The sequence below is a fragment of the Streptopelia decaocto genome (genome assembly GCF_964273445.1).
Source record: "Streptopelia decaocto genome assembly, chromosome: 1".
Taxonomy (NCBI): domain Eukaryota; kingdom Metazoa; phylum Chordata; class Aves; order Columbiformes; family Columbidae; genus Streptopelia; species Streptopelia decaocto.
The window spans coordinates 144909272-144935555 of NC_138663.1; the positions used below are offsets into that span (position 1 = coordinate 144909272).

The window sequence follows — 26284 nt, forward strand, 5'->3', positions numbered from 1 at the left end:
GATGGTATCAAAACACCCCAAATGAAATCAAGTCCTTTCTTCCTATGAGCTCTTTAAGCACAGCAGCAGAAGCAGGGTCTCTCTGAGGAGTCTGCAAGCTAGAGACAAGACTGGCAAAGAAAGCTGTGGAGTCCCTGTTTTGCAGCAAAGGAATTGGGGCACTGTGACATTAAGCAATTTGCTCAGAGGCACACGGCGATTAGGGGCAAAGCAGGGGACCCCTGCTAGCATTTCTGATCCCCCAGGCCTGGGAACACATCCCGGCCTCAGACCCAGTCCATGCTGGGACAAGATGTGCTGATGCCCTCTCCCTTGCTTGCCCTTGTCACCTTGGAAAGGAGGCTGAACTGGGTGGCATATGGCCTAGATGGCAGCTGCAGCAACGTCTGCTCAGGTCCCTGATCTTAATGGCTGGAAGACGACAGCTTAGTTCCTCTCTGTAAGCAGCTTGGAGGTAGCCAGAGGGACAAACTTGGCAGGTCCTTCTAGGTGGACCCAGCCCCAGTGAAATGGCAAGCTGCAGGACCAGGGTCCCTCTCTCCTGTTAATACTGCACAGATGAGTATGAACCATAGTTTTTTTAGTCTATCAGTCTAAAAAAAGTTTTACCAGTCCCCACTCTGGATGATTTTACTGTTGTCACCATATTTCTATTTCATCTTGCTCTGAGTACCTCCTCAGAGTCTGTGTGAACTTTCAAGATCCTGCACATACCCAGGAGATGGACAGAGCTGCTTCACCTACAGGCTTAATGCCAACCTGATAGACTTGACCAGAGTGTCCAGAGACAGCACAAAGGGGCAAGCAAAGCTTCCATCTCTCCACTGGACTTTAAAGGAGACCCAAAGACAAGAGCAGGAGGTAGGAACAGTCACTTCCTACTTGTCTCTGCAGCTTTGCTGGAGGCCGGTGTCGATCTTCACATACTGAGGCACACAGCAAGCTAATTTCCACATGTATACACTGCAAAGTGCAGGTATACGATGATTTTTCCTCTCCATCTGCTCATCTTTCTTTTTTTATCCCCGTCTACAGGGCTTCGCGTAACAAGTCTGAGAAGAAGAGGCGTGATCAGTTCAACGTTCTCATCAAAGAGCTCAGCTCCATGCTCCCAGGCAACACTCGCAAAATGGACAAAACTACTGTGCTGGAAAAAGTCATTGGTTTTCTGCAGAAACACAATGGTAAGATTTACTGCAGCTCTTCATGCACTTGCCAGACAGTGACTACAATATCCTGTTTCCCTCAGTGACTATCAGAATGGCTGAAGGGGCCTAAAAGTGCCAACATTAGGTATTTTTTTTTCTCTCATCAAAAAAGATCATTTGCAGGCACTGTGCTACCCAAATCCATATCCTCAGCTGCTCTTTAGTTGAGGATGACTCTCAGCCTGCTAGAGAAAGGGGTGAATGGCAGGAACCAAGGGAAGGAGGGCAGCAGTGCCCTGCAGCACAGGTGAAGAAGAGAGATGCTTTGAACAAGAGAGATTTGGGACCAGAGGGAAGATTCCGTTCCTTGATATTTGCAATATTCTGAGCAGAGAAGAAAGCATGTGCCCCAGCTTTTCTGCAGAAAAATGCAGGAAAACAATCTGTTCAGCCCCCCTGCTCCTCAGTGGACTGTGCAGGACACCATTTTCCACAGTAAGCAGAAAAGACAGATCAGAAAAGGCCCAAATTTTTGAAGCTGGCTTCAGCAAATTGCATCTACAGGTAGCTGACATGCTTCACCCTGTTTGCAGAAGCAGAAACTACGTCACATTTGCACAGTGTGCAGTTGCAACAGAAAAGTTCAACCCTGGAAAGCCAGGCATTTGGGTTTTTTTTAAATGCATACAGCAGTGACAGTTAAGTACCTTAAAAACACACCCTCACAGAAGGCAGAGGAGATTTCTGACCCTGCTGATCTTGTCTGGGTTGATCTAGTTTCTAGCTGATGAGAGGAACGTGCACTCTGGGCTCCCTGATGCTTGGACATGCACCAGCAGCAGATAATTGAAATGCTTTTCCTTTATAAATCAGGGCACTGGTTTAAAATGGGACTTTCTTTTCTCTTGTGAGGAAGAGGCTTCAGCAGGTGACTGTGGGGATTGTCCCTGTTCCCACAAAGCAGAAAGGGCTCTCGCAAGCCAGTGTACTGCATAACTAGGTTCACCTTCACTCATCCATCATCTCCAGCCCTTGTTTCCTGGAGAGCTCTGGGTGAAATAAAAAATACTGTAAAAACTCTTATGTCGTGACTCCCAACATAATGGAGTCACAATTGTCAAACTTACTGGGGAAATAATTATAGCAGTTCTGTTGTTAGAGCGCAGTTTCTCCTTAAATGAATTTTTTGCCACAGACAACGTGATTTCATACAGAAGGGCATGACTAGGACATCTCAAATAATTGTATATACCTATTAAAAATGACAGTAATAACATTTTTTTTCTTTTATCTGCCCAAGGCAGAGTAAAGGAGGATGGAAATGCTCAATTATAAAGCCAAGCAAAGAACATTCACACAAGATTTGAATAAGTGTAGAGAAGAGTAGCTGATAGCCCAAATAATTTACTCCAAAAGACACTTCATTTCTGGAAGAACAACTAGGTAAAAGAAAGCTAACAGTCACAAATCCTTCCACAGCAATTGGGTCAAACCGCAACTGTTTTTTGTGCACTTGCTAAAAAAAGCAAACATTATCTATTTTTAAACTCGATTATTAGTCACACAATATAATACAAAGCATCAGCATTTAGAAATGTTGATTATCTTCAATGTACTTTGGATCTGTTTTATTCAGTCATATTTCCCTTTCATTTAATACGCTAAACCAAGATTTTAGTTATAATGGAGGAGGATGTCAATTTTCAGATCTTTTTGCTTCATAAACAGCCTCCTTCTTTATAATCCAGAGAATTTCCCAAATCTCAAATAATTGTTTAAGCAGTTGCTGTTTCATATATATCAGTTTTTCCAAGCTATGGATCTGCTGAAAGTATCCTAGATTCTGAGACTATATAATAAAATTCTGATCAGGCCTGACCTTTCTTTTTCCTTACCCTGTTTTTGAAATCTCTGTATAAGATCATGAGGGCTGTGGAAAGCCACCACGCTACCAGTAACAGCCCCCAGCAGAGGAGAAAGCGAGCCAAATGTGCTGGTAGAAGCAGACGGCTGCATCTCCACTAATAAAGCCTGAACGGAGGCTTTGATTTCTTTATAGGCAACAATATGCACAGGCATTTGTATAAATTTACTGTCTTTAGTATCAAAGAATCACAGAATAGTTTGGGTTGGAAGGGACCTTCAAAGGTCATCTAGTCCAACCCCCTGCAATGAGCAGGGACATCTTCACCTAGATCAGGTTGCTCAGAGCCCTGTCCAGCCTGGCCTGGAACATCTCCAGGGTTGGGGCATCTACCATCTATCATTGAGCCACTTGCATTTCTCTGGCCAGTTTACCTATATGCTCCGAATAGGGAGTGTTGGGTATTATATGCACCAGAAGTGTTAATCAGTAGGATTAATTAGAGGAGAAGACAGGCTGCACTCAGCATCCCCTCACTGCTAGTGCTGAATGAGGGAGCACTTTAAGACAAGTGGAGTGAGCAGTGAACAAAATCACCTCAAGTCTCTCTGAATTATAAGATCTATCCCCCATAATCCTGTCTGCCTCAGGCAGAGCTGATGTGAGTGGCTGTTTTTTGAAGGAAACAGCTCACCACGGTGCATCCAGCTACCTGTGGTATGGTCTCCAGTTTTAGTGTGAAGCCACGACTTGTTGCCTCGGTGCACCTGCACTTCTCCATGGAAATCCTTTGGGGACCCAGTGTCCTCAGGCTGCTGCTAGCCAGGCTTGGCCAACAACAAGACAAACCAGCTCTGGCGTGATGACAGCACAGAACACCCTCCTCTCCAGGGAGGATTTGGGATGAGACACCAGTGCTCCAGTGCAAGGCTGGTTCAAATGCTCATGTTCCACTCACATTTTGAAGAATTTGCTCCCCTCTATTTGGCACAGAAGCTGTAGGCTGAACCCTAGCTCCCTGGCATCCTAATTTTGAAGCTGTGAATTGTAAATATAAATTTGACACATGCTAATCCTTGCCTTGATTTTAATTTCAGGCAAAGTGGTTTTATCTTTTGATCAATACCCTAAGTGAGGCTACATGAAAACAGGCTCCCACCAAAGTCAGCTTAAGCTGAGCTGAGTAAAAATGAGGAAAACTTTTCAGGATGGAGCCCAATTTAGATAGACGTTATTGTCTCTGTATGGAAAACCCATGCTTGAAAACTGCAATATTTTATTATATTTTTGAATATAAAGGTGATTTCAACCTTTTCATAGCAGACTTGCAAGATACAAGGGGTTTTTGAATTTTAAAAAGTGAAATGTTCTATTTCTCTAGAAGTCTCAGCACAGACGGAGATTTCTGAAATTCAGCAGGACTGGAAGCCTTCATTTCTCAGCAATGAAGAATTCACCCAGCTGATGTTGGAGGTGAACATGCATGTATACCTTTCCTAATTTTGTCTAGCAATCGTGGAAATGCCCATGTGTCTAGAATTAACTGTCACCTGCTGTTCCAAAAGAGGAGGTTTCAGGTACTGCTGTATTTGACCATCAAGCAGAGGTGTCCCTGGGACAAGGGATTAGATTCCCCACATGTTGCTTTTCACCCTGGATGGTGCCTGCAAAGCTGGGCAGGGATTCCCAAGGAAGGCAATCCAGGGGAGAGATTCACATCACAGGTTACATTTTATTTTTACAAACAGAGGTGAGGAGAAGGGCAAGCAGCAGTTTTTCTTCTGTTCTTGGAAGGTGTTATTATTACTTAATATTTGTGCACAACTAGCACCTAAAAAGCAACAGTGTCGCGTCCCTCTAGTGCTAGGTGCTGTACAAGCAGATAAAACCTGACAGCTCCTCTTGGTTTCATACAGTTAATACTTCCACTGTAACGATTTTCAAGGCCCTTATCAAACACCTTTTACTCTAACAGGGAGCAGGGTTATTTTGCAATGATAGTTTTTAAATTACCTTTAAATTATACCATGGGTGCTTTTAATGCTAGCTGGGATTTGAAGGGAGGTGACTCAATGGCATTTATGTAGGTTCGAGATGAAATGCAAATGAGCTGCTAAAATGTATTTTTCACTCTCAGTAACAGCTGGAACCTTCTTTAGCAAGGATCTTCTCCCATACTAAACATGTGGAGGTTGGGTGGCCCTGCAGCATCCTTTGGGAACAAGCTTCTCCTCCTCTCACAAAGGACATGAACATGGGGCATGATCCAGGCTCTGGCTGCGGGCAGGGATGGATTCCGGGGAGCAGCCTGACCCACCGAGGGGTGGCACAAAGCCTGGGCATGTTGCTGGCCCCCAGGGACTTCTGGTCCCTTGGCCATTGCAGTTGGTTGTGATGAGACTCCCCTGGTTGAGTGTGGAGAGGCGCTTTGCTCCCATTGCACCGACAACCCCCAACCCCCGTTTCAGTGCACAGGAACTTAACGTACATAACTCCTTCGGTCTGCACTGAAATATTTCCTCGGATAGCAATAAATTGGCAGCTGGCTTGACTGGCTGGGTCTTCATTGATTCTGCTTGTATGCCACACAATTTTAGATTAAAACAATTGCTTATAGTTTCCCAGCTTATAAATCACCTTCTTGCTACTGTGATTTTCCATGCCCTTCAAGATAACACGGGGTACTGGGATGTCCCGTTGAGCCAGTTGTTCATCATTCTCTGTTTTTTTGCCTTTCTACTAATCTTATTAACATTTGGACAAGACTGCTTGAAGTTTTTCCCATCCTGTTATTAAAATACGAGAAGGGTCTTTTCAAGAGCTGATTTGAAAGAATCAGAGCATAATTGACTGCAGTAATACATCAGCTTTCCTGAAAATGGCCTTTTCTTACCCTATTGAAAAGGCTGTCATCAGATTACATAGGAGTATTAGACTCTGTTTGTCCATCTAGGACTGTTGCAGTAGTGAAATCTTTGAAGAAGGATATGCCTTCTTAATGCTGGAAAGACCAGTTGCACATAAATAAAAATAGAACTATGTATACATAAATTAACTTGATTTTACCACAAATGTCTGATGTGAGTCACTTTGTTTAATTTGCATTGGATATGAAATAAAGACTTGATTAAAAAACAACAACAACAAAAAGACCCAAAACTAAAAACAGAACAAAACAAAAACCCACCACCTTCACCATAGTAACATGCATAATCCAGCTGCTTTGTAAAACCACTTCTCTCTTCTATGGGTTAACAGCTATCACACTTTTTTAGAAAACAGCTTGAATGTATTACACTAAAGAAAAACATATTCTCTGCACTTAGATTAACAAAATCAAACTAACTATAGCAGCTGGAGGGTTTTCAGAGATGCTAAACACACACTCTTCTACTGGGTATAAGTTATTGACCTGCTTTTCAAAGGATTGTAGCACCAGCAGATTCCCATTGACTTAAATAGTTGTGGGTGCTCAGCATTCTCTGGAAAAAGGAACATATGTTTGTGTCTTTATTCAAGGCTTTGTGTTTTCCTTTTTTTTTTGAAAACAATTAGCATTTTCCAGTGTTCTTAGAATTCTTTCCCTTATTGAAGTCAGCAGGGGGGAAGGATGTGCTTCAGCTCACAGGATCAACTGCTAGTCTGGCTTGGAGGCATGCCGGGGTTTGCAGTAAGGTTTTGTTACACCGTGGCACCATGATCAGGCTGTTTGCTGTACACCTGTCTCCTGAACAGGTATTGCCTCCGGAGTATAGTCGAAATCTGCTCTGATTCAGTCATGCTTGCAGTGCCTGTACTGCTCAAATACTGCAGGCAACACCGACTCCGTATCACCAGCGAACAGACAGAATCATAGAATAATTTTGGCTGGAAAAGACCTTTAAGATCATTGAGTCAAACCATTAACCTAACACTGTCAAGTCCACCACTAAACCATGCCACTAAGAACCTAATCTACACATATTTTAAACACCTCCAGGGATGATGACTCCACCACTTCCCTGGGCAGCCTGTTCCAATGCCTGACAACCCTTGCGGGGAAGAATTTTTTACTAATATCCAATCTAAACCTCTCCTGGCACAACTCGAGGCCATTTTCTCTTGTCCTATCACTCGTTACTTGGGAGAAGGGATCAACCCCCTCCATACTACAACCTCCTTTCAGGTAGTTGCAGAGAGAGATAGGGTCTCCCCTCAGCCTCCTTTTCTCCAGGCTAAACAGCCCCAGTTCCGTCAGCTGCTCCTCATCAGACTTGTGCTCCAGACCCCTCACCAGCTTCGTTGCCCTTCTCTGCACTCTCTCCAGCACCTCAGTGTCTTTCTTGTAGTGAGGGGCCCAAAACTGAACACAGGATTCAAGGTGGGGCCTCACCAGTGCCGAGTACAGGAGGATGATCCAGATCTGCTCCACTTGCAGGCATTGGGAGCTTCACCAATGACTCCTTAATTACAATTGGAAGGTTTTAACATAGTCTCTGAGCACCTACTATTTACTCTTAATTTTTAGGGGGGTTCTGTTTAGAGTAGCTTGCTTTAGATCTTGACATCTACCTATATTTAACTTCGAACATGATTTAGCTCAAAACTTTGCAGCTCAGACTAAAGACAAAACTGATTTGGAAGGAGAAGTTGTTTGGGTGCAGAAGATGGGGATAATGCTGACATTTCCCTTCAGTCCTAGGAGTAAAGGGACTTACCGCAAGGTGGGACCAAAGTGAAGAAGAAACTCTGCAGAAGGGTGAATTTCACTTGGAATGAGTAATCTAATACCACGACCTTTAAAATAAATCACTCAATTAAAACTCAGGCTAAGGAATATTTGATCATTTGCATTGCTTTTACTTACATGAAAGCCCAGTAATACACAATGTTACATTAATACAAACTGAGATTTATTGGGTTTGCAGAGAACTACCTTTTTGAGATAGGACCGCATCCTTTCATCGTCCTTTGATATTTACACAGAGCTCAAATGTTCATTTTAATAACTTCCAAGGGATCCAGTCTTAGTCATTTTGCATTATTAAAATGTGTGATTAATTTAAAAACTGAGACATGAAATGTTCCTGTGAGCCCTTTGTTGCTTCAATAGTAGGTTTTACTAGACTACAAAGAATGTTGTAAAAGTTAAATCAGACTGTGAAATCAGAGAATTACTGTTCTGCAACTTGAGATAACGTTCCTACAACTTGATAACAATATGGTGCTGAAGTCAAACAGTTTTGATCAACACACGATGATATGCCCTGTTTACACCCCTCGTTCCTATATTAAAGCGCTCTCCATTTCTGTTTTCCATAGGCATTAGATGGCTTCATTATAGCAGTAACCACAGGTGGAAGCATCATCTATGTGTCTGACAGCATCACACCTCTTCTAGGGCATTTACCGGTGAGTAATTCTGGCATTGGCTTTTCCACTACACATCGTAGGATCGGGCCCTGCATTTTTAGAAGCATATGTAAAAGGGTGGTGAGTAGGTGGTGTTTTCCTGAAAATGTGGTGAGGAGTTTTGTCCCTGCGTTATGCTGGGCGCTGCTGTTGATCAGCTCTGTTCTCTCTCCATCTGATTCATACCCTTCAGGGTTTTGTTGCTATGAGGCACTTCAGCTTGAATGGAAAAAGCTCTGCAGGAATACCGTGGCCAGGGGAGGCACAGGGTGACCTGCCTGATCTTTTCCGTCTCTGATTTCTAAGCTAGCAGATAATAGCACCAGTGCCGCTGGCAGCCCAGCAAGGAGCTTGTTAAGGGCTTTATTCTGCTCGCAGGGAGGCAAAGGACAAAACCCCCATGGAATTCAGAGAAGTGTGAGTTCGCTGGTGGATGCAGCTGAGCTGTCCCTGCAGCTCAGCTCTGCTTTGCCCAGAAGAAGGCTACTGGGTGGAGCTGGTGGAGCCGATGCTTGGCGCTCAGGGGCTCACAGGGCTTGTTTTATCTGTGGGATGCTGGGTCTTGGTGTGGGAGACTCTCCTGTGTCTGTTGGTGTGGACTGGAGGAGCAGGGGAGAGGGACTGCTCCAAACCCTGCTCCTGTTGCTAAGGCTGCTCCAGGAGAAATGGCACAATAATGACGGATTAATCCTCACACTCATTTTTAGTAGCTCGGTTTCAAATAAATACATGCCCAGGAGAAAAAGAATAGCTGCCAAATCATTATTGTACCACCCTCCCCAGCCATCTTCTTAAGAAAATTACAATTCTTTTTCTCTCGTTTACTTTTTCACCAAATGTGTTATGTTTTCCACACAGACAAATGTATTTCACACACACTACCTTGCTGTAATACGAACAAAAATTATTTTCTTCTGAGACGAAAGGAACTTGACGAAAGGCGGCAGCTCCTGGTAAATGCAAGAATATTGCTATGCAACAACATATTGAACTGAATCGATCTATTTCAGTTTTCTTTAATCCTCAACAGTTGAAGAAACCAGTAGTTGGCTATTTTCTGACATTTGCCTTTGCTTCAAAGGCAGAGAGAGCCCTGTCCTTCATGCAGGCTGTTGGGTCTTCATACATTTACTGATTTCTGTGGAAATTCATTGTCTTTCATGGTTTGGGGATTTCATCGCTATCCTTTCCAAATACTGATTCTTAGCGGAGATGGTAGATCTGCTGCAGTAAAGTATTGATTTTTAGGAAGATACATTTCAGACCCTGTGCCTAAAACTTTAAGCCCTGCCTGAACATGGGTGGACGCAGGCTCATAATTTCTGAGTTGTACCATCAGAGACTGAATCGTTTTTTCCTCCCAAAGTCATGCCTTGTGTGAGAATCTTGCACGGTATCCAGCCCAAAATGAGGACAAAGATGGGCATTATTTTTCGTTCCCACAGCAGCAGCATATAGCAGCCCAAGCCAGGAACCAACCTGCTGGGTCTGGAGATGGCAGGAGCTCTCACAGACCTTCTTGGAGCTGATGGAGTGAAAATGGTCAACAACTGCCCCACCAGCCCAGGTGTGCAGAGTGACTGGGTGCATCCCAGAGACCACAGCTGAGCAAGCTATAAGGGATTCTGCCTGCCGGGGGTGGGCAAATGGCTCCGACCATGGGCAGGGGCACATCTGAGTGCACAGATTGGTGCACACTGGGTATTTTAGTCCCATGTTGCCTTTACCGTGTGTCTTTTCAAGTTTTAAAACTGATCAGAGTGCTATCTGGAAAATCTACGTGGCTTATGTTGTTTACCTCCAGGATCTATTTGGAAGCTCAATCCAGTCACTGTTTGAGGGACAAAATACTGATTCGTTCTCCTCTGTGACTGCAGGGGAAAAAAAATACTCTGCAAATCTTCTGCTTTGAGCACTGAAAGGAAAGCAAAACTGGGCAGAATGCAGAACAGGGCTCTCTGAGGGCCTCTATCCAGAAATCTGATGTATTTTCTTTCATTAAAATCATGAAAGACTCTGGTGTTGAGAACAAATATATCCAATTCTCTTTAATACAGCCTCCATAAGTTCCATAGAGCATTTTCAAACACAAACCTCCTCTGTTGTAATTCTAAATAGTCTGTTATTACAAGATCTAGAAGCTATGCCTACGGTCAGTTGATGTAAAAGGAGGTTCATCTCACACGGTAAGATTGACTACAGCTGAAGTAAGCTCCTCGAAATCCAGTCGCAACTCGTAGCAGGTACACTATGACCTCACAACTATGCAGGTCTCTGGAGGAGGGTCCTCCCTGTCCCTTCTTGCCTGCTTTGCTGAGTGAAACAGTTAAACACGGGCAGCAGAGTGACTATTTCCAAGCTAGAGGAGGAGACGCAGCTTTCTCATGGACGTACCCTGTCCACAGACTCCAACAGAAGGTGCTGCATCTGCTCACGGACGGGGAGGGTGGTGTCCATCTCACCCAGCTTTAGTCCCGTAACCTTGAGGGTCAGTAGAGGAGGTGGCTATGCAAAGGTAGGAGGTCCCTGGCAGGGCTGGGCTTCTCCTGGGGGGCTTGTTCTCCCCAGGGACTCCCAGATGAAGCTCAGGTATCTGCTCTGCTCTGCTGGGTGCTTTAATTAAATGTCAGGGTGGAAAAATCCAGCACGTAGCACCTTATAGTGTACAAAAGTTTTGCATGCAGCATTGCTGTTACAGGTTAGCAATGGGCATCACTGCAGGATATACAGATTGACATAAGGGCCAAATCCCAGCACATAGAACAGAGCTACCTTGATTTTTTTTTGGTTACTGGGAAGGAACCCTGTTCCATTTCCAGCCATCCACCTTCCCATTCCTGTAGTGACCATGTTTGCTCAGTTCCCCTGCTTTTTTTTTCTTCCCTGCAGCAGGAATAACTCGTATTTTCTCCTCACCCTGCACCAAAAAGCAGTGAAAAGGTGAGGAAGTAGCTTCATTTTGGAGTACAGCTGTCTCCTTGAAACTGCACAGATTTCAGCTGTGCATCGAATGATTGCAGAGCTTGATGTATTGTATTTAGAATGGACCAGCACCCGCGTATGCAAAGGTTTTGTTTCTTTGCCTGACATAGCTATGAGGAGTAAATACACAGAATTTTCTTCTAGCAAGATCCATAGATTCAAAGGTGCAGAGTAGATTCCAAGCTTAGCAGCATAAATATGCATTAACGTAGTTCATTTAACCACTTCACCTGCAGCCACTGCAATTCATCTTTTATCTGCTTTGCCTGTCTCATTCAGCAATGCTTTGTGGCGGTCTCTGCCAGCAGGGCAGAATAATTAGACAAAGGTGCAAACTGTTCCCCTCCAACAGCTGCATTTTTGATTGTGGTGATCAAATTTTGTCCGTCTCTCTGGTCACCTTTCTGCTATTGCACCACAAGTCCACCGTTCAGGTCTGGTGCAAAATTAGCACTGAATAGCTTGCCTGGCATTTCCTACAGCTCCAGCGAGATCACAGAATATTTGCTTCCTTCTCTGTATTTGACCTGTCGATATATTCTTGATTGACATATTGATTCAAGAGTCTTGACACATACAAGATCCAGAAATTCTGTTCTGTGTGCTGCTTTAGAGGTGTGCCTGACCTCTGCAGGAGGCAAGAGCTGTGAAACACATTAAGAAGTAGACACCTTATCTCTTTTTTAAACTGATTAAAAAGAAAAAGTTGGTATTATCTAACAGCAAAGATGCAAACTAAATCTTAAATTCTGGGTATGGTACATGATGGTGGCAAAAAATATAAATGCCCAGACTTGCAAATCAATTAATAACTGGTGCTCAGATCTGGAAGTTGCTCTGATGGGTGCATGGAAAAAAAAGTCTCTTGCAACTCCTACCATAAACATAGTTGCAGAGCTTTACAGCTATCACCCTAAACAGAAATGACACTGCAGAAATGATAATAGGTTTTGAATCTGAGCTTGGTCACAACAGGTTGACAAAAGGTGGTACATCCTCAGGTCACTGAAGAAGCAATAGTGAGTTTGAGGAGTGGTGACAGCTCACATCTAATCCTCCTGCAGCTACTGCTGAGTGAATGGGAGATTAATTAACCCCCATGAGACTTATGTGAAACTGGTGGATAAGTGTCATTATATGCCATTTACAGTAGAAAAGGAATGAGAAGGAAAAATTACTTTTCTGAGATTGTACCATAAGGCTTGAACAGGACTCACGTCTGCAGTTTCCCATCAGGTGTTCTTTCCTCATATGCCCAAAATTGCATGAACAATGTACTCTATTTTGTGTAAATATAAATATAATCTTTATATACATACATAAAAACCTGAATTATGTGCAGTATCAGTAGGATGCATTTTAATAAGATATATACTGAAGTCACAAAAGTAATTTTGAGGTATTCATCACAAAAGGAATATTCAAGTAATGAGCACGTAATACTTGTAACTTAATAACCTAAAGTAATATATTGTTGCATCAAGATAAGTGTGTAGAGCATAATAGCCTGATTTTCAAAGTGTACTCGATGCATTTCACTACTCTAAACAGGAATTCCACACAGAACAGCAGACATGGGTGGAAAGCAGAGGGAAACCAAAGCACAGTCTTAAGTAAATACATAAATAAATGATGATGATCAATAACTTTCCAGTCTCATACAGGGCTAACACATTTTCAGTACAACTATACAGTCTGACAGCAGCTTCGCTGAGGACACATGAAGCTGTGTCAGTGTGCCAGCGCTGCCCAAGGGAGTCTCAAGTGGGATGGATGCAAGTCAATGCCATCCAAGGGTCACTCATCTCAGGACATCCTTTCAGATACACCTTTCTAGCATCGGTTTTGTCACCATGCTGAACATAGTGAGACCTTCCTCAATGCTTGTCTTCACCCTGGGCCAATCATGGCCTTTTGAACAAATCCGTCTCCTCTTTCCATTCCCCAGTCTCAGTACCTAGATTTCGGATGGATTTCAGGTTCGTGACAGCTGATCTTGGGGCTGGAGACATCCATGCATTCGGCCCATGGCTGGCCAGAGGGCTTGTGCCGGTGGCACCATGAGGTCCACCTCCCTGGGAACTAACTACTGCTGCAGCACAATGATGTCCAGACTGGGGGGTCCCCTTCTCCCTGCTCCCACCTGCCAGAATGCAGGAAGCGGGGAGCAAAGGCTTCCACCCTGAGGGCGCTTCCCAGGAGCTGTGGACTGACCCAGCTCCCAGCCCCACTGCTCTTGCCATTCAGGGTTTGCTGGGGAGACACCAGGCTGCGATGATCCACAAGAGCCCCGTGCATGGAGCTGGTGAGCGGTACGGGGAGCCAGGCACCAGTTTTCCAGCTCACTCCCAGGTCTTGTCATCTAGGTGTATGGACATACCCAATGCACCCCATGGTCTCTGAGAAACATTAGAGGAGCATCACTGAGTGCTAAGAATTAAGCTGAGAACAAATCCATGGAGAAGCAGCCACTCTGTTTGCCCAGTCATCCCTCCTGGTTTAGATTTTGTCAAGAATCCCTGGAAATGCTTATAAATATCTGAAGGGTGGATGTCAAGAGGATGGGACCAGACTCCTTTCAGTGGTGCCCAACAATAGGATGAGGGGCAACAGGCACAGACTGAAGCATAGGAGGTTCCACTTAATATGAGAAGAAACATCTTCTCAGTGAAGGTGCCAGAGCACTGGAACAGGCTGCCCAGAGAGGTTGTGGAGTCTCCTCTGGAGACATTCAAAACCCACCTGGACACATTCATGTGCAATCTGCTCTGGGAGAACCTGCTTTAGCAGTTGGGTTGGGCTACATGATCTCCAGAGGTCCCTTCCAACCCCAACCATTCTGTGATTCTGTGAAATTTGTAGGAAAACTCCTGTTGACTGCCACAGGCTTCGTGTCCGCATTGCTGCACATTTCTGCATGCTCATTGCGATATTTCTATTTTTCTCAAAGGTTCTTTTTCTTTGCAGTGTGATGTCTTGGATCAGAATTTGTTAAATTTCCTCCCAGAACAAGAACATTCAGAAATTTATAAGATGTTATCTTCTTGTATGCTTATGACGGATTCTGCATCATCAGATTACCTAAAAAGTAAGTTTTATCTTTCCCAGTAAGTGAAAAAACATGGAGAGGATAAAAATATTCTCTCATAAAGAGTTTTTTCTGTGATGTGCAATTTAAAACAAGTGTATAGCCTTTTAAAAAGATCTTACCACCTGGAATGACCCTTTGGTACTATTTTTAAATGAAACACATGGCCTTTATTTTACTAGGCTAAGACTGCTTGCAGTTATGTTAATTATTAAATATTGTATCTTTTGAGACAGCTAAGGAAAAGTGGTTAGCAAATGGAAACCGAGAGTTCGCCTGAGACAAATCACATCTTAATTGATATTTCAACCCATTCAAGTAAAATGGTGTTCAGAGATCCGTTAATGTCACACACCTTTGGTTTGCATTATAGTTGAAAAGAATCTGTAAAATCATTGTAATTATTTTGCAAATTGAATTTTGTTTTTCATAAAGACCCTTTTACTTGCCTCGCCTTATTCACTCTAGGAGGTAAGGTAAGGAAACACACAATAATATAACATGTACAGCAGCTTAATCTACTGTATATACAAAACCTGCAGCTGGTAGCTAATATGGCAAAGTTAATTTAATAGATATTTTGAGGTAATTAGGCATAGTTTTCCAACACAAGATGTAGAACAGCTGTGAGTCATGAAAAGCCTAAATAGAAAAAAAAGAAAAAAAAAAGCTATAAATGAAGGATCCAATTCTTTCCTTGGCTCCACCAAAGCAATGTCAGTGTAACTCCTCCGAGGAAGGCGGTGTAAGAGGAGGACGAGTGAGTCTCGAGGGCAGGACCCTGCGTAGTAACAAGCTGCTCTCATGTTGCCGGTTACAGCAAGATTGGGGTTGGAAGACACCGTTGGTTGCGTTTAGTTTAAATAGTATATTTATTTCTTCTTCTTCTTCTTTTAACAATCCAGCTGACAATGAACTAGAGTTTTATTGTCATCTTCTGAGAGGAAGTTTGAACCCAAAGGAATTTCCAACATATGAATACATAAAGTTTGTAGGAAATTTTCGGTCTTACAGCAATGGTAAGCTTTAATTGTTGTATGAATGTTACTCTAGCTGTGTAAAATAAAATATAAGTATTGCTCCATTGAACAAGACAGGCTTTTAACTGAAAGGAAGATTTTTAACATTATGGGGTAAATTTTGCTTCACGTGGATCTCGCAGCTGATTTGCAAAAGCTGGACGAATACCTATGAAAAGTGAAACTGTGTCAGTTGCTTCTGTTACTATGCTTCACTTGGTAGCAGTGATCCTTGACTCCGGGTAAGTTTGCAAATAATGACAGGTTCAGAGGAGGGTTTGTTTATGCTCATTAATACTGTGTTCTAAGACTTTATCTATTAGCTAAATAATAAGTTTGCTACCTTATTTGCTGACTTGCATTAATCATTAATTCTGTGCAAGAACTGGTAATTTGCCAAATCTGCCCTCTCATCCTTCTCTGGAAATTTTTTGGGGGAAAAATGGCAGTGTCACATACTTGAATGCCTGCACCCACCGCCCCTTGCCACAGTGAGGGGTCCCCTGCCACGGGCATCGGAGCAGCTGAGGATGCTGCCACCCGCCTCCCTCTCCAGATGCCATTTTACATTCCTCTTCTGCATTGCAAAACCCAGTAAGCAAAAAAAAAGGAAAGAAATACAGTCAGCATCATCACTAATGCACCACAGTCAGTCTAGGGAAACCATCTTTCAAGGGAGAAAGAGCAAATTTCCACCTCACCCGTTCCGTAACAACCAGATTGCTGTATGGCCATTAGTGTCAGAAATGAAACACTCTTTTATTACTTTCTCTTCTCCTGCCTGCCCAAGTTTGCTTTAGTTACTTGCCTGATTGAACTCCAGAGTGGCATTTCCAAAGTTGCTGGTATTGTTCCAAATAGGTCATCCTCAGCAAAAAAATTCCCCACCATGCTTTCCAAAAACCACACACCACTCTGTGAAAAAAAAAATGTCCCTGTCCCCATTTAACTTTCTGCTCTTGCTCCACATGACTAGAATAGAAACCTATGTGCAGGATGGAGAGATGCATTTCTTGTTGGTGCCATCTGATTTAAGATTTTATTTGTATAAAAAAATGAAACTGCCTGTATGCTTTCTAGTTTGAATGAAGCGAAATGCGGCTGCCTGACAGACACGCACACCAAACTGTTCTGTTTTCTAGAGCAGAAACCGGATTTTGGGTGCTGACTCATAAGGATACATTTCTACCAGGGGAATTTCTGATCCATTTTTTTCAAGGATTTTCAGCCTTTTATTTTGGCATGACTTCAATACTGCCCTCTTACCCATTAGGATTTCATATCCCAGCATTTGTATCAGTGGCTGTTTCTCAGAAGGAAGATAAAACTTGCATTACAGATAACCTCTCTAGCTTAATGCATATAAACTAAATGTGAAAATGTTGATTTCAGAAGACACCAAATCATTTTCCAAAGACCCCAACTTTTAGCTTTCAAATAAGATATGTGCTTTCTGCTTTTTTTTTTTTTTTCCCTTGTGCTACCTTTTTCTAGATCATTCACTTTATTTTGTCTCTTCCACTTTCTTCCCATCTCTGCTACAGTCTGACACTCTGGTCAATAGAGATGGGATGGCCCTTGCCTCCAGTCTGAGATGTTGCCTCCTGGCCACCTTCTTTTCTCCCTGCTGCAGGACAGCAGCTTGCCCGTCCTGACCAGTTTCCCCAGTTCAGTGCAGAGCCTGGTGGAAATGCTTCTTGCATCAGCCAGCTGCACCCTGAGCAAGGCATGGGGGACATCAGCTCCAGTCAGCACTGTGTGAATGCACCTGCCCTTTGGGCAACTTTCCAGCCCGGGGCTGGGGACAAGCAGCTGGGTTTTGGCACGGGAACTTGTGGCATGGACACCTTTGAGCATCTGCTGGGTGCAGCAGTGAGCTGGGTTCCCACCTCTGCTTGGTCCCCCTCACCCCAGGGCATCCTGTTATGGGCACTGTCCCCTAAACCACGCAACCCAGAGCTGTCACCTGCTGGCCCTGCCGGTAGTTGCTCTGTTTTTCCTCCCATTAAGCCTGTTCTCCAGGCAGCAGCCCCTCCAGATATGAGGCCAAGCAGGCAAGAAAGACAGTGGTGAGAAGGGTGGTGGAGCAGAGACAGGTGGCTCACAGAGCGGTGCTCATCCTACCTGTGTAGGATCAGCTGGCCCCAAATCCTGGGTTTTGAAGGTGTTTGTGGAGGAAGGAGGCTAAGCTAAAGATAAGGAAAGAGTTAGCTGAGCATACTGTTGCAAGAAAAAGACAGAAATTGCAAATTAAGCTTAATTAGCAGGAGACATTCCTTATGAATGTATTCAAGAATGCTTTTCCCTGTAGCTTTTCACAGCAGTGGAAGTGTGAGCTTGTTTTTACACATGGGAGACTGATACAGGATGTTCTTCTCTAAATACAAATCTCTGCCGTTGCTTTTTAGCTGCCTGATGCCAAATCCTACCTTTGTTTCCAAGGATTTGCTGAGTGTACTCCGAGTCCACCCTGCCTGCGCATTCCTGCTGCGGGGACACCAGAGCATCTTTGGATGGGGAGGCTGTACCCCATCAGGATCCCATCAGGATACTTAACTATTCCCTTCTCATTAATGTAGGGTCATGGCAGCGACAGTCCTAGCAAATCTCTCACCTTTCCTTCTCTCACTTAACCTTCGCTAATGTTTTGAAGAACTGGTAGGTCCTTTTTTGCCCTCTTTAACAGAAATGTCACCAGTTTTATTCTACTTCCACATAACCTTTTACATAACCTCCCTTGAATTATCATCTTCTTAGGCTCATTTTATTATTGTTCATTGCTCATATAATGATGGTGCCTGGTGGAAGGGGGCATGCCTGCTGGGGTCCCAGTGACCTTGCCCCCCCATCCCTCCTCCTCATACCTTGTCTGTTAATCGCATTGTGACTTATGGCTGAGAACATCATACAGGGATGGGTTTGAATGGATTAGTTTGAAGGACTGAGGCTTAGAAAGCCAGTTAGGGGCTTAGCTGCTCTCCCTAACTTTAGTGGGAGCTCTGGAGCTTTAAAGGCCATTGTACTGAGACGCCAAAGAGATTTTTTTTTTCTGCTAAAGTAGAACAAATGCCTGATATCTACCAAGGTGACTTGTCACCAGGATTGCTGTCAGGGAGCCAGATCACACACAACCTACATCAAACCCATGCTGCTCCCCCAGAGGAACAGTCACTGGCACCTTTCCCCCAGCCAAGAAGGGGCAGAGAGATGAATGTGCAAGCCCCAGATATTGCCTGGGAAAGATCACATAGCTCACGGCGTGTGCTCAGTCTTTCAGAAGATCGTCATCCCCAGAGCTCCTGGGCTCAGCTATGGCTGGAGGCTCTTGGAGCTGCAACGGGCCAGTGCCAGGGTTAGCAGGAGGGTCCGCGCTGGGGCTGGTCCTGGGGATGGTGTGCAGGAAGCCATACACTGTCACCCCTGCTGCAAGGACATTCCTGCAGCTGGATCCGCACTGGGGATGTGACACGAGCCGCCTGCACATGAGTGACCCCCCTTCTTGAATCAGCTGTGCCCAAGCGAGAGCAGCCGCCCAGCGCAACCGCAATGCAAGTGACAGCATGAGTCACTGGCTGCGCTAAATCAAATACGGGAGATTTGATTTTCCATTTGGGAGGATTATATAATCATCATTAATTAAGCTTCAATGAGTAAAACAGGACTGTAACCTGATGTGAAGATGCAGTAGCCTCTTGAGAGGAGGGGAGGTGGCCCACGGGCCACGCAGAAGAGGAATGTGGAGTTCCCTCTCTGCTTCTGTGAGAAACGCCTACTTGTTCTCAAAGCAAACTTCTTTTTTTTTTTTTTTTTTTTTTAATTTGCAAATAGGAACTCGTTACAATATTTTTTATATATTTTGGGTTCTGGTCACATAGTCCAGATGTTAACAAGAGAGGTGAATATATGCAAACATCTGAGGGAGTCGAGTGCCATCACTGTACCTGTTGACCAGTGGTACCTGATAAGTGGTAGAGTCGAATCAGCACCACCAATGAGTAACACAGTGGCTTCCATCCAGTTTTGCCTGAGGGATGAGGAGGGAGGCAAGTAATAAAGATAACTCTCAAAAAAATCCAAGGGAATGCTTAGCCTCCGGTATAAAATGTCAAATTAAATGTGAATAAATTATTTTACAAAGCCACTTAATAGCTCACTCTGATAAGAAAAGATAAGGTGAGCTGGATTTATCCCTCCTGCGAAATTTTTTCATACACATGTAAACAGAAGAACATCTCTCACAATTACATAACCAAATATTGGCTTTGGTATCCGATTTCTGAGGTGACATACTTGCTTAAAAACTCCTGTTAATGACAAAGCCAAAGTCCTGCTTTTCAAAATGTTCACCAAAAGAAAAAAGAACCACCAGCATCTGTCAAGTGGCAGATCCATCCTTTAATCTAAAATGCCTAAAGTTTCCTCTTAAAGGAGGAGATAAGTGTTATGTGAAGAGTTACTGATCAAGAAATATAATTAATTATTATAGTGGAATTCAAAACTGTGCATTTTTGTTCCCAATTATATGCATACTCGGGAAGTATCTGGTTGCTGAATGCTAATAATAGCAGATACTCTACTGTTAGCTGATACATCTATTAGAGATAAGAAAAAATTATTACACTGGAGAGAAAAAAAATATTTTCACTCCCAGAACAATTAATTCAATCTGAATTCCCTTTTAAAGGAAATAAACAGATTTCTACAGAAGATACACTGATCTTGAGCCTCCATAAGCATATGCAGAAACATCTGATAACAACAATAACTCAAACTGAAATGAATGTTTTGATCAGAACTGACAGCCGCATATTATTATTTACTATTAGCAACATCGTAGGAGCTGCAGTGAGCAATCTGCAGCACTTATGCTGGGCTCTCTATGGGCACTTCAGAAAAAAGACACCATTCCTGTCCCAAAGAATTTACTTGGGGTTCATATCAAGAGATGATGGCGAGGGGAAAAACAGGAGGAGGAGCAAGGGGAGAGCAGATCAAAGCAGACAAGTGATGTCTGGGCACTGTCACTGTTACTCATCTGAAACTACTGAGTGCAGTCTGGCTTGCTGTTAGCACTTTACATTTCTTCATTATATTTACTGATTGCTGAATATTCTGTTTATCTGTGGTCTGAATTTATTTATATGAAACAGTCTTGATTTTATTCTGGTCTGTTTGGCTTGTGTTTTTTGAAATCACTGTTCAGTTTGTTTGACAGTCAGTAAGGCTGGTTCTTTAAACATTAACATCTACTGACAAAATAGGAAAGAGGGATTTCTTCTTTCAAAAGGCATAAATGAGAGGTTTGCTGTTATAGGAAGAATATATTTTAAACATCCTAAGTTAAGATGACCGAGCAACTGACTGCTGTACTATTATTAACTGAATAATGTGGCATCTGGGGGTTTTTAAACACATTTTCATTCATTTCATGTGGCATGATTTGTATCCCTAAGGATAAAAGTCTTTTTGTCTATGGTAGTTAAGGGCTTGCTTCCTTTTTTTTAACATCTTGTCCTTAGTGTCCTGGTCTTTTTTTAAGAAAACAAAACTAAACAACAACAACCCTGTATATAGGCAAATCAGTTTCTTTCTATCTTCTTATATGATATTTGCAGGTAATTTAATGCTTCTTCTACAAAGAATTTTGTGGTAGCCCTAGGAGCAGCAAGTCTGATAGGTAACCACAAAAACTACTAAAATTCATGCTAAAGAGCATCAGCTAACCAATATATATGAGACAACAGTTTCATCTTTCTGATTGTGTATTTAGGTTTGTCACACAAGCTTCCAGTTCCCTACTCAGAATATTTTGCTTAGATCATTTAATTGTGCCCTCATTTACCCAAGCCAATTTAACATTTTCATCAGGCGCCTTCTGACAAAAGCAGTCCAAGACCTGTATTTGACTTATAATGTTAATATCATCATAGCCTCAGACTTCATACTGTGTTTTCCATTTCACTCTTCTTCTGTGGTGCTCTCAGAAAGTTCGCTACTGAACTTTGCTACTTCAAGATATTGTTTCTTTTAAAGAGATTTTGAGAATTTTAAAGTATGACTTTTCAGAACGTGTGCTTAAAAGACCATACCAGGATTTGTTTTATTTTAACTCATGTAATGATCTCTTTTTTTAACTACACCTAAAAAAAAAAAAAAGGCTGAAATTTGCTGACCAGCTGCAAGAGCAGAGCAAAACAGGCTGTGCAGATGGAGTTGTGGGAAGAACAGATACTAACAAAATAAGTCAGGCAGCAAAGTAATTCAGAAACAAATGTGGGCTTTTTTTTTTCTTTCAGTTATTGTAGTTGTTATTTTCAGATGGAGATGTACCCTGTGAGGTGGTGGCTACCTGCCTGCATCATCAAGGCTTTTAGTGCTCTGGACTTTGTCAAAGGCAGCTGAGTTTGGCGATGGCACAGTAGCTGTCTGAAGACAGGATGACTTTCCACCAGGCCAGCTCTGTCTCATCTCCTTGGGCTTATTCACCCACTGCTGCTTACGTTCAACATTCCCAAATGTTGTGATGAAATCCCAAATTTACAACGTAGCTGTCCTATACAATAATTATTATCCTCTTAGTATTACATTTACCTTTCGGAAATATAATCCTGTTTGGCAAATGCCACATTCAGGGAAGTATTCTGCTCTCTTCTGGGAATATGTCTCAGGCTCATGGCTGTTTACATCAAACAGCTGATGTAAAAAAGCCATCTGCTCTCCTTGGTGTGACTCCATCTCCACTTTCTTCTGCATCTGATGTCATCTGCAAGCCCATGGGTTCACTAACTAGGTTAACTTATCATACCAATACTTCAGAGGCTGAATGTGCTTATCTCATTTTCATATTTTAGAGCCCAGCGTGCAAACATTCGCTACCGAACTTGGCTACTACAGAGAGAAACGGCTTCATTGACTTCAAATGTGGCAACATATTATGTAATAAGCTTGAAAGTAACTTTTTACAATGCCCTTAATGTGGGTTTATAGCAATCCCATTCATTTTTAAACAGGACTGACTACAGAAATGTATAGACTTGCACAAAATAATCATATCAGAAAAGAACCAACAACTCAGGCTTCTCCTGTTTCCTGTAGCTCCTAACTCCTTCTTCTTTTTTTTCACCTCTTGTATTAATAATCCCATAGAAGCCCTCATATATGCACATAACCCCAGGAGCAGAACATGAATACATATTCCTAGGAAGTCCCCAGAGCAAGTGTGCTTTGCTGGTGAAAGGAGGAGAATTCTGCCCACATTTTCTACCTTAATATTCAGCCAGCCATGCCCTCCAGACTCAACTGCAAGGGAGGGCTGTAATCTCTGTGGATGTTCACATCTGCATTGCCTTCTCAGATGAGGAGCCTTTCTTCCCCTTTTTGGTGCAATATGTATTGTTCATACAGTGGCCTAAACCAGTTAATCACAGGTGTGAATTCTCCTCAGAGTCCTTATTTTTTCGTCTCACACCCTGTTATCCTTGTTACCAGCTATGTATTGTTATTCTAAGACTTTTGATCTGGGTTCCAAAAGCACATGTGGTAAGTTGAGACTTCTTCCATCTCTACAGTTTATGCTAGCGAACTAAAGCCCAGTGCAGAAGCACCTCAGAACAAAAATGCTAGTTATCTCCTCCCCAGACAGGTACAAAAGTCTTCATTTTCACAGAAATGGACACACTTATCCTAGCTTTGTCCTGTGCAGAAGAGACAAACTGTAGGAAACTTCATAAAGTTGGATATTGGGGCCTAATAATAAGGAAAGAGAGTTTTGTGTTAGCACTGATCCCCGTTAACATTCCATTAGCTCATGCTCCTGAATTCTAGCTGCTGGATGGGACCTTCTCTGCCCCCACAGGAGACAGTCAGCTGGGCAGGGCAAGAGCCCATGGGGCCAGCCCAGTTCCCACTGCAGCTTAGCACGCAGTCTTATTTCACTGCTGTGGGAGCAGGATTGCCACCTCTAAACAGCTCCAACTTGGATGAAGAATTTGCATTATGTCGTTCTAACATGGGACTGTGGGCTTGCTTAAGGCAAAGCGTTCTTTCAGCAACACATCTTTACGGCAGGAGGTGCTAGGGGGCCCTCAAAGCAACATAAGATCCATGCAATTACAAAGGACTCTGATAAAAAGCCATACACAGAATCTGTGGCCACATCACATCCGTTTTTTCCTTCTGCCCAGGAGACAGCAGGCCATCTGCAGATTCACCAGAAATGCCCAGCTCTGGAAGCCAGTGCCATACGTGGAGTCCTCTTTGCTCTTCTTTCAAACAAGCAGAACTTGAGCAACGTCTGGGGATGGTTCTCCTTAGATGCAGAAGGGGAAGGCACAATTCAGCAGCCAAGAATCACGAGCAGCTTCTTACTGGCTCAATGAAGCCTCGCTGGCTGTGGGCCCCCAGGGTTTTGCCACTGATGACTTGACGAACATCCAGCTACCTCCTGTGCCAAGGCTTTTTTTTCCCTGCCTCATGGAAGTTAGGGCGCTAAGCATGCTGCAGCAATACATTTTTTCTTGTGAGTGGTGAAAAAAAGAGCAATTGGATGCGTGGGGTTTCTTTCCAGAAAGCTGGTTTATGCTCTGTAATAAGGTTTGGCCTTCTTTTTATCAGGATTAACCTGTAAGATTCATACTTGAAGTTAAGCTCTGATGTCTTTCTGCCTGACATGACTGACTTGGATTTAAATATATGCATATCAGCTTTAAAAGCTTTTACAGCACTACTCTGAATAAAATTAGAATTAGTACGCTTCAAATGTGCAAAATATTCAGGGAGCGCAAATCTTGTATGAGGCATGACTCTGGGTCCTGGTTTTTTCCCTACCTAGTGCCTAACTCCACTTGCAATGGCTTTGATGAGGCTGTCCCAAGGGTTTACAGAACATCGCCAGGAAAGCAGGTCTGTTTCGTTGCAACTGTTCGTTTGGCAACGCCTCAGTTTTTAAAGGTAAGTGCATACCCTGGATCCCATTCATTTCAGAACTTCTCAAAACACTTTCAGACAGGGTGACACAAAAAGTTCTTAATTTTGCTAATTGAATGGATTACAGATATCACATTTCATGCATAAAAAATCCAGTGAAGAGGATTATCGGTGCAAGCCAGGATCTGCAGAAGCAGTGTCACTTCTGCTCCCCTTGCATTAGGGATTACAAAGTCACTTTGAAATTGGGTTCTTCGATGCTGCTTTCTGTCCCTGCGATGGGGCAGTGTACAGATGCTTTCATTTGTGTCTCTTGCTGTCTTCAGGTGACTGTTGCTAGCTTCCTTCCTCCCAAATCCTGGTAGTTAGATAGTTGCTTGCGGAAATAAGGATAGACCACCCAACCTTGTGCCTGGCACTGCGGTTCTGTAATTAACAACTGTGAGCTACTGCCTCAAGTGTCTTGTCCTGGGAGGTTAAAAGATTAAAAAGTCTAATTGAGACCTAGCTGGTATGAAATCACTGCTCCCTTGGCCTGCCTCCATTACTGCTCAGGGATCTTTGGGGCACTCGAGACTGATTGACAGCCCTGACAGGCAAGTAGGGTCCCTTCTGGGTAAGTGAGGACACTTCCCATAAATCTTAAACACAGTAATCATATTAGCAGTAGGGGCTGAGTTAAGGTTCTCCAGGAACCCTGAATGCAAATTCCCTTGTCTTTGGCTGGCTAACGTCTCAAAATAAACAGGGAAATGAAATGGGCTGCACGTGGCAATGAGCTGCCCAGTGCCGGGGGGAACCAGCTGCTGAAGGACCTGGAGAAGGTGTAAGTGGCCATGAAATCCTGGACACCAATCCCTCGAGTTCACCTGGGTGACTGATTTAATCCCTCTTCTTGACTTCCACCTCTAAAATGAAGGCAAAAAATATTTATCTGACTGGCTAAGGAAGGCAGAATCAGCATTTTGGATGCACACAGCAATGTTTGTATGTTGCACCTTGAATTTTAGGGTATGTTCTTGGCATTAGCATGGATTTTGGTATAGACTGGAGGGGGGGAAGAGAGGAATTTAAGGTATGCATAAAGCTTTTTGCCGTTGTACAGCCAGCAACTTTAAGCAACTTTGTGAGTATTTTGATATGTATCAAAGCAGTGCTTGATAGCAGCATGCCTCAGCTTGTCCTCTGGTCCCAAGAAGGTTTAACACACTGGTGGTCTGAAAGACTTATCTTCTTGAGAGTGACAACAGAGAGGGAAGTGGAGACAATGGGAGGCTGTCACTGAGCTCAATACACAGTGCAGGGAGGTGGCACCAGGGAACAGGGGTGCAGATGTCCAAAAGCGCCAGGCAAGGGCCGTGGGTATATTAAGTAACACAAAGAGGAAATGCATAGCAAACCCAGGTGGAACCAAGCAAAGGCTGGATGCTGGGAAGGAGCATTGCTCCTCAGGGCTGTGGGGTACACAGCTTTCACACCCCAGGCACTGCTTTGAAGCCATAAAAACCTAGGCACCTGGAGGAATAGTCATGTCCACAAGCATCACAGGTTCTTGTCCCCAACATCCTGCAAAAATGTTGGCACTGATAAACACAATAGATCATTCTCTGGAATTGCCAGAAAACATGTGAATACTCTGTTTTCTCCTCTTACGCACCGTGTATTTATAGCTCACAAAAGCTAGATGAAGCAGAGGGATAATGCCATGACACTCAGTAAGTCAGTTTTCTTCACCATACAGGAGATGTGCATTGTGGAGGAACCTCTAGAGGAATTCACATCAAGACACAGTCTGGAATGGAAATTTTTATTTCTGGATCACAGGTTAGTGACAAGTAAAGCAGTCTTGGTTGTGTTCAGTGTTTGT

At 43.3% G+C, this 26284-nt stretch overlaps 1 protein-coding gene across 2 annotated transcripts in view; it reads left to right on the top strand.

The window, feature by feature from the left end:
- NPAS2 (neuronal PAS domain protein 2) overlaps positions 1-26284 on the top strand; it is a 109469-nt gene that overhangs the window by 57902 nt on the left and 25283 nt on the right. For both annotated transcript variants that reach the window (XM_082076058.1, XM_082076057.1), the window contains exons 3-9: positions 1036-1184; positions 4394-4485; positions 8314-8403; positions 14353-14473; positions 15379-15492; positions 24323-24441; positions 26159-26241. In XM_082076058.1, coding sequence (XP_081932184.1) covers positions 1036-1184; positions 4394-4485; positions 8314-8403; positions 14353-14473; positions 15379-15492; positions 24323-24441; positions 26159-26241 — 768 coding nt within the window. The remainder of the gene's footprint in view (positions 1-1035; positions 1185-4393; positions 4486-8313; positions 8404-14352; positions 14474-15378; positions 15493-24322; positions 24442-26158; positions 26242-26284) is intronic.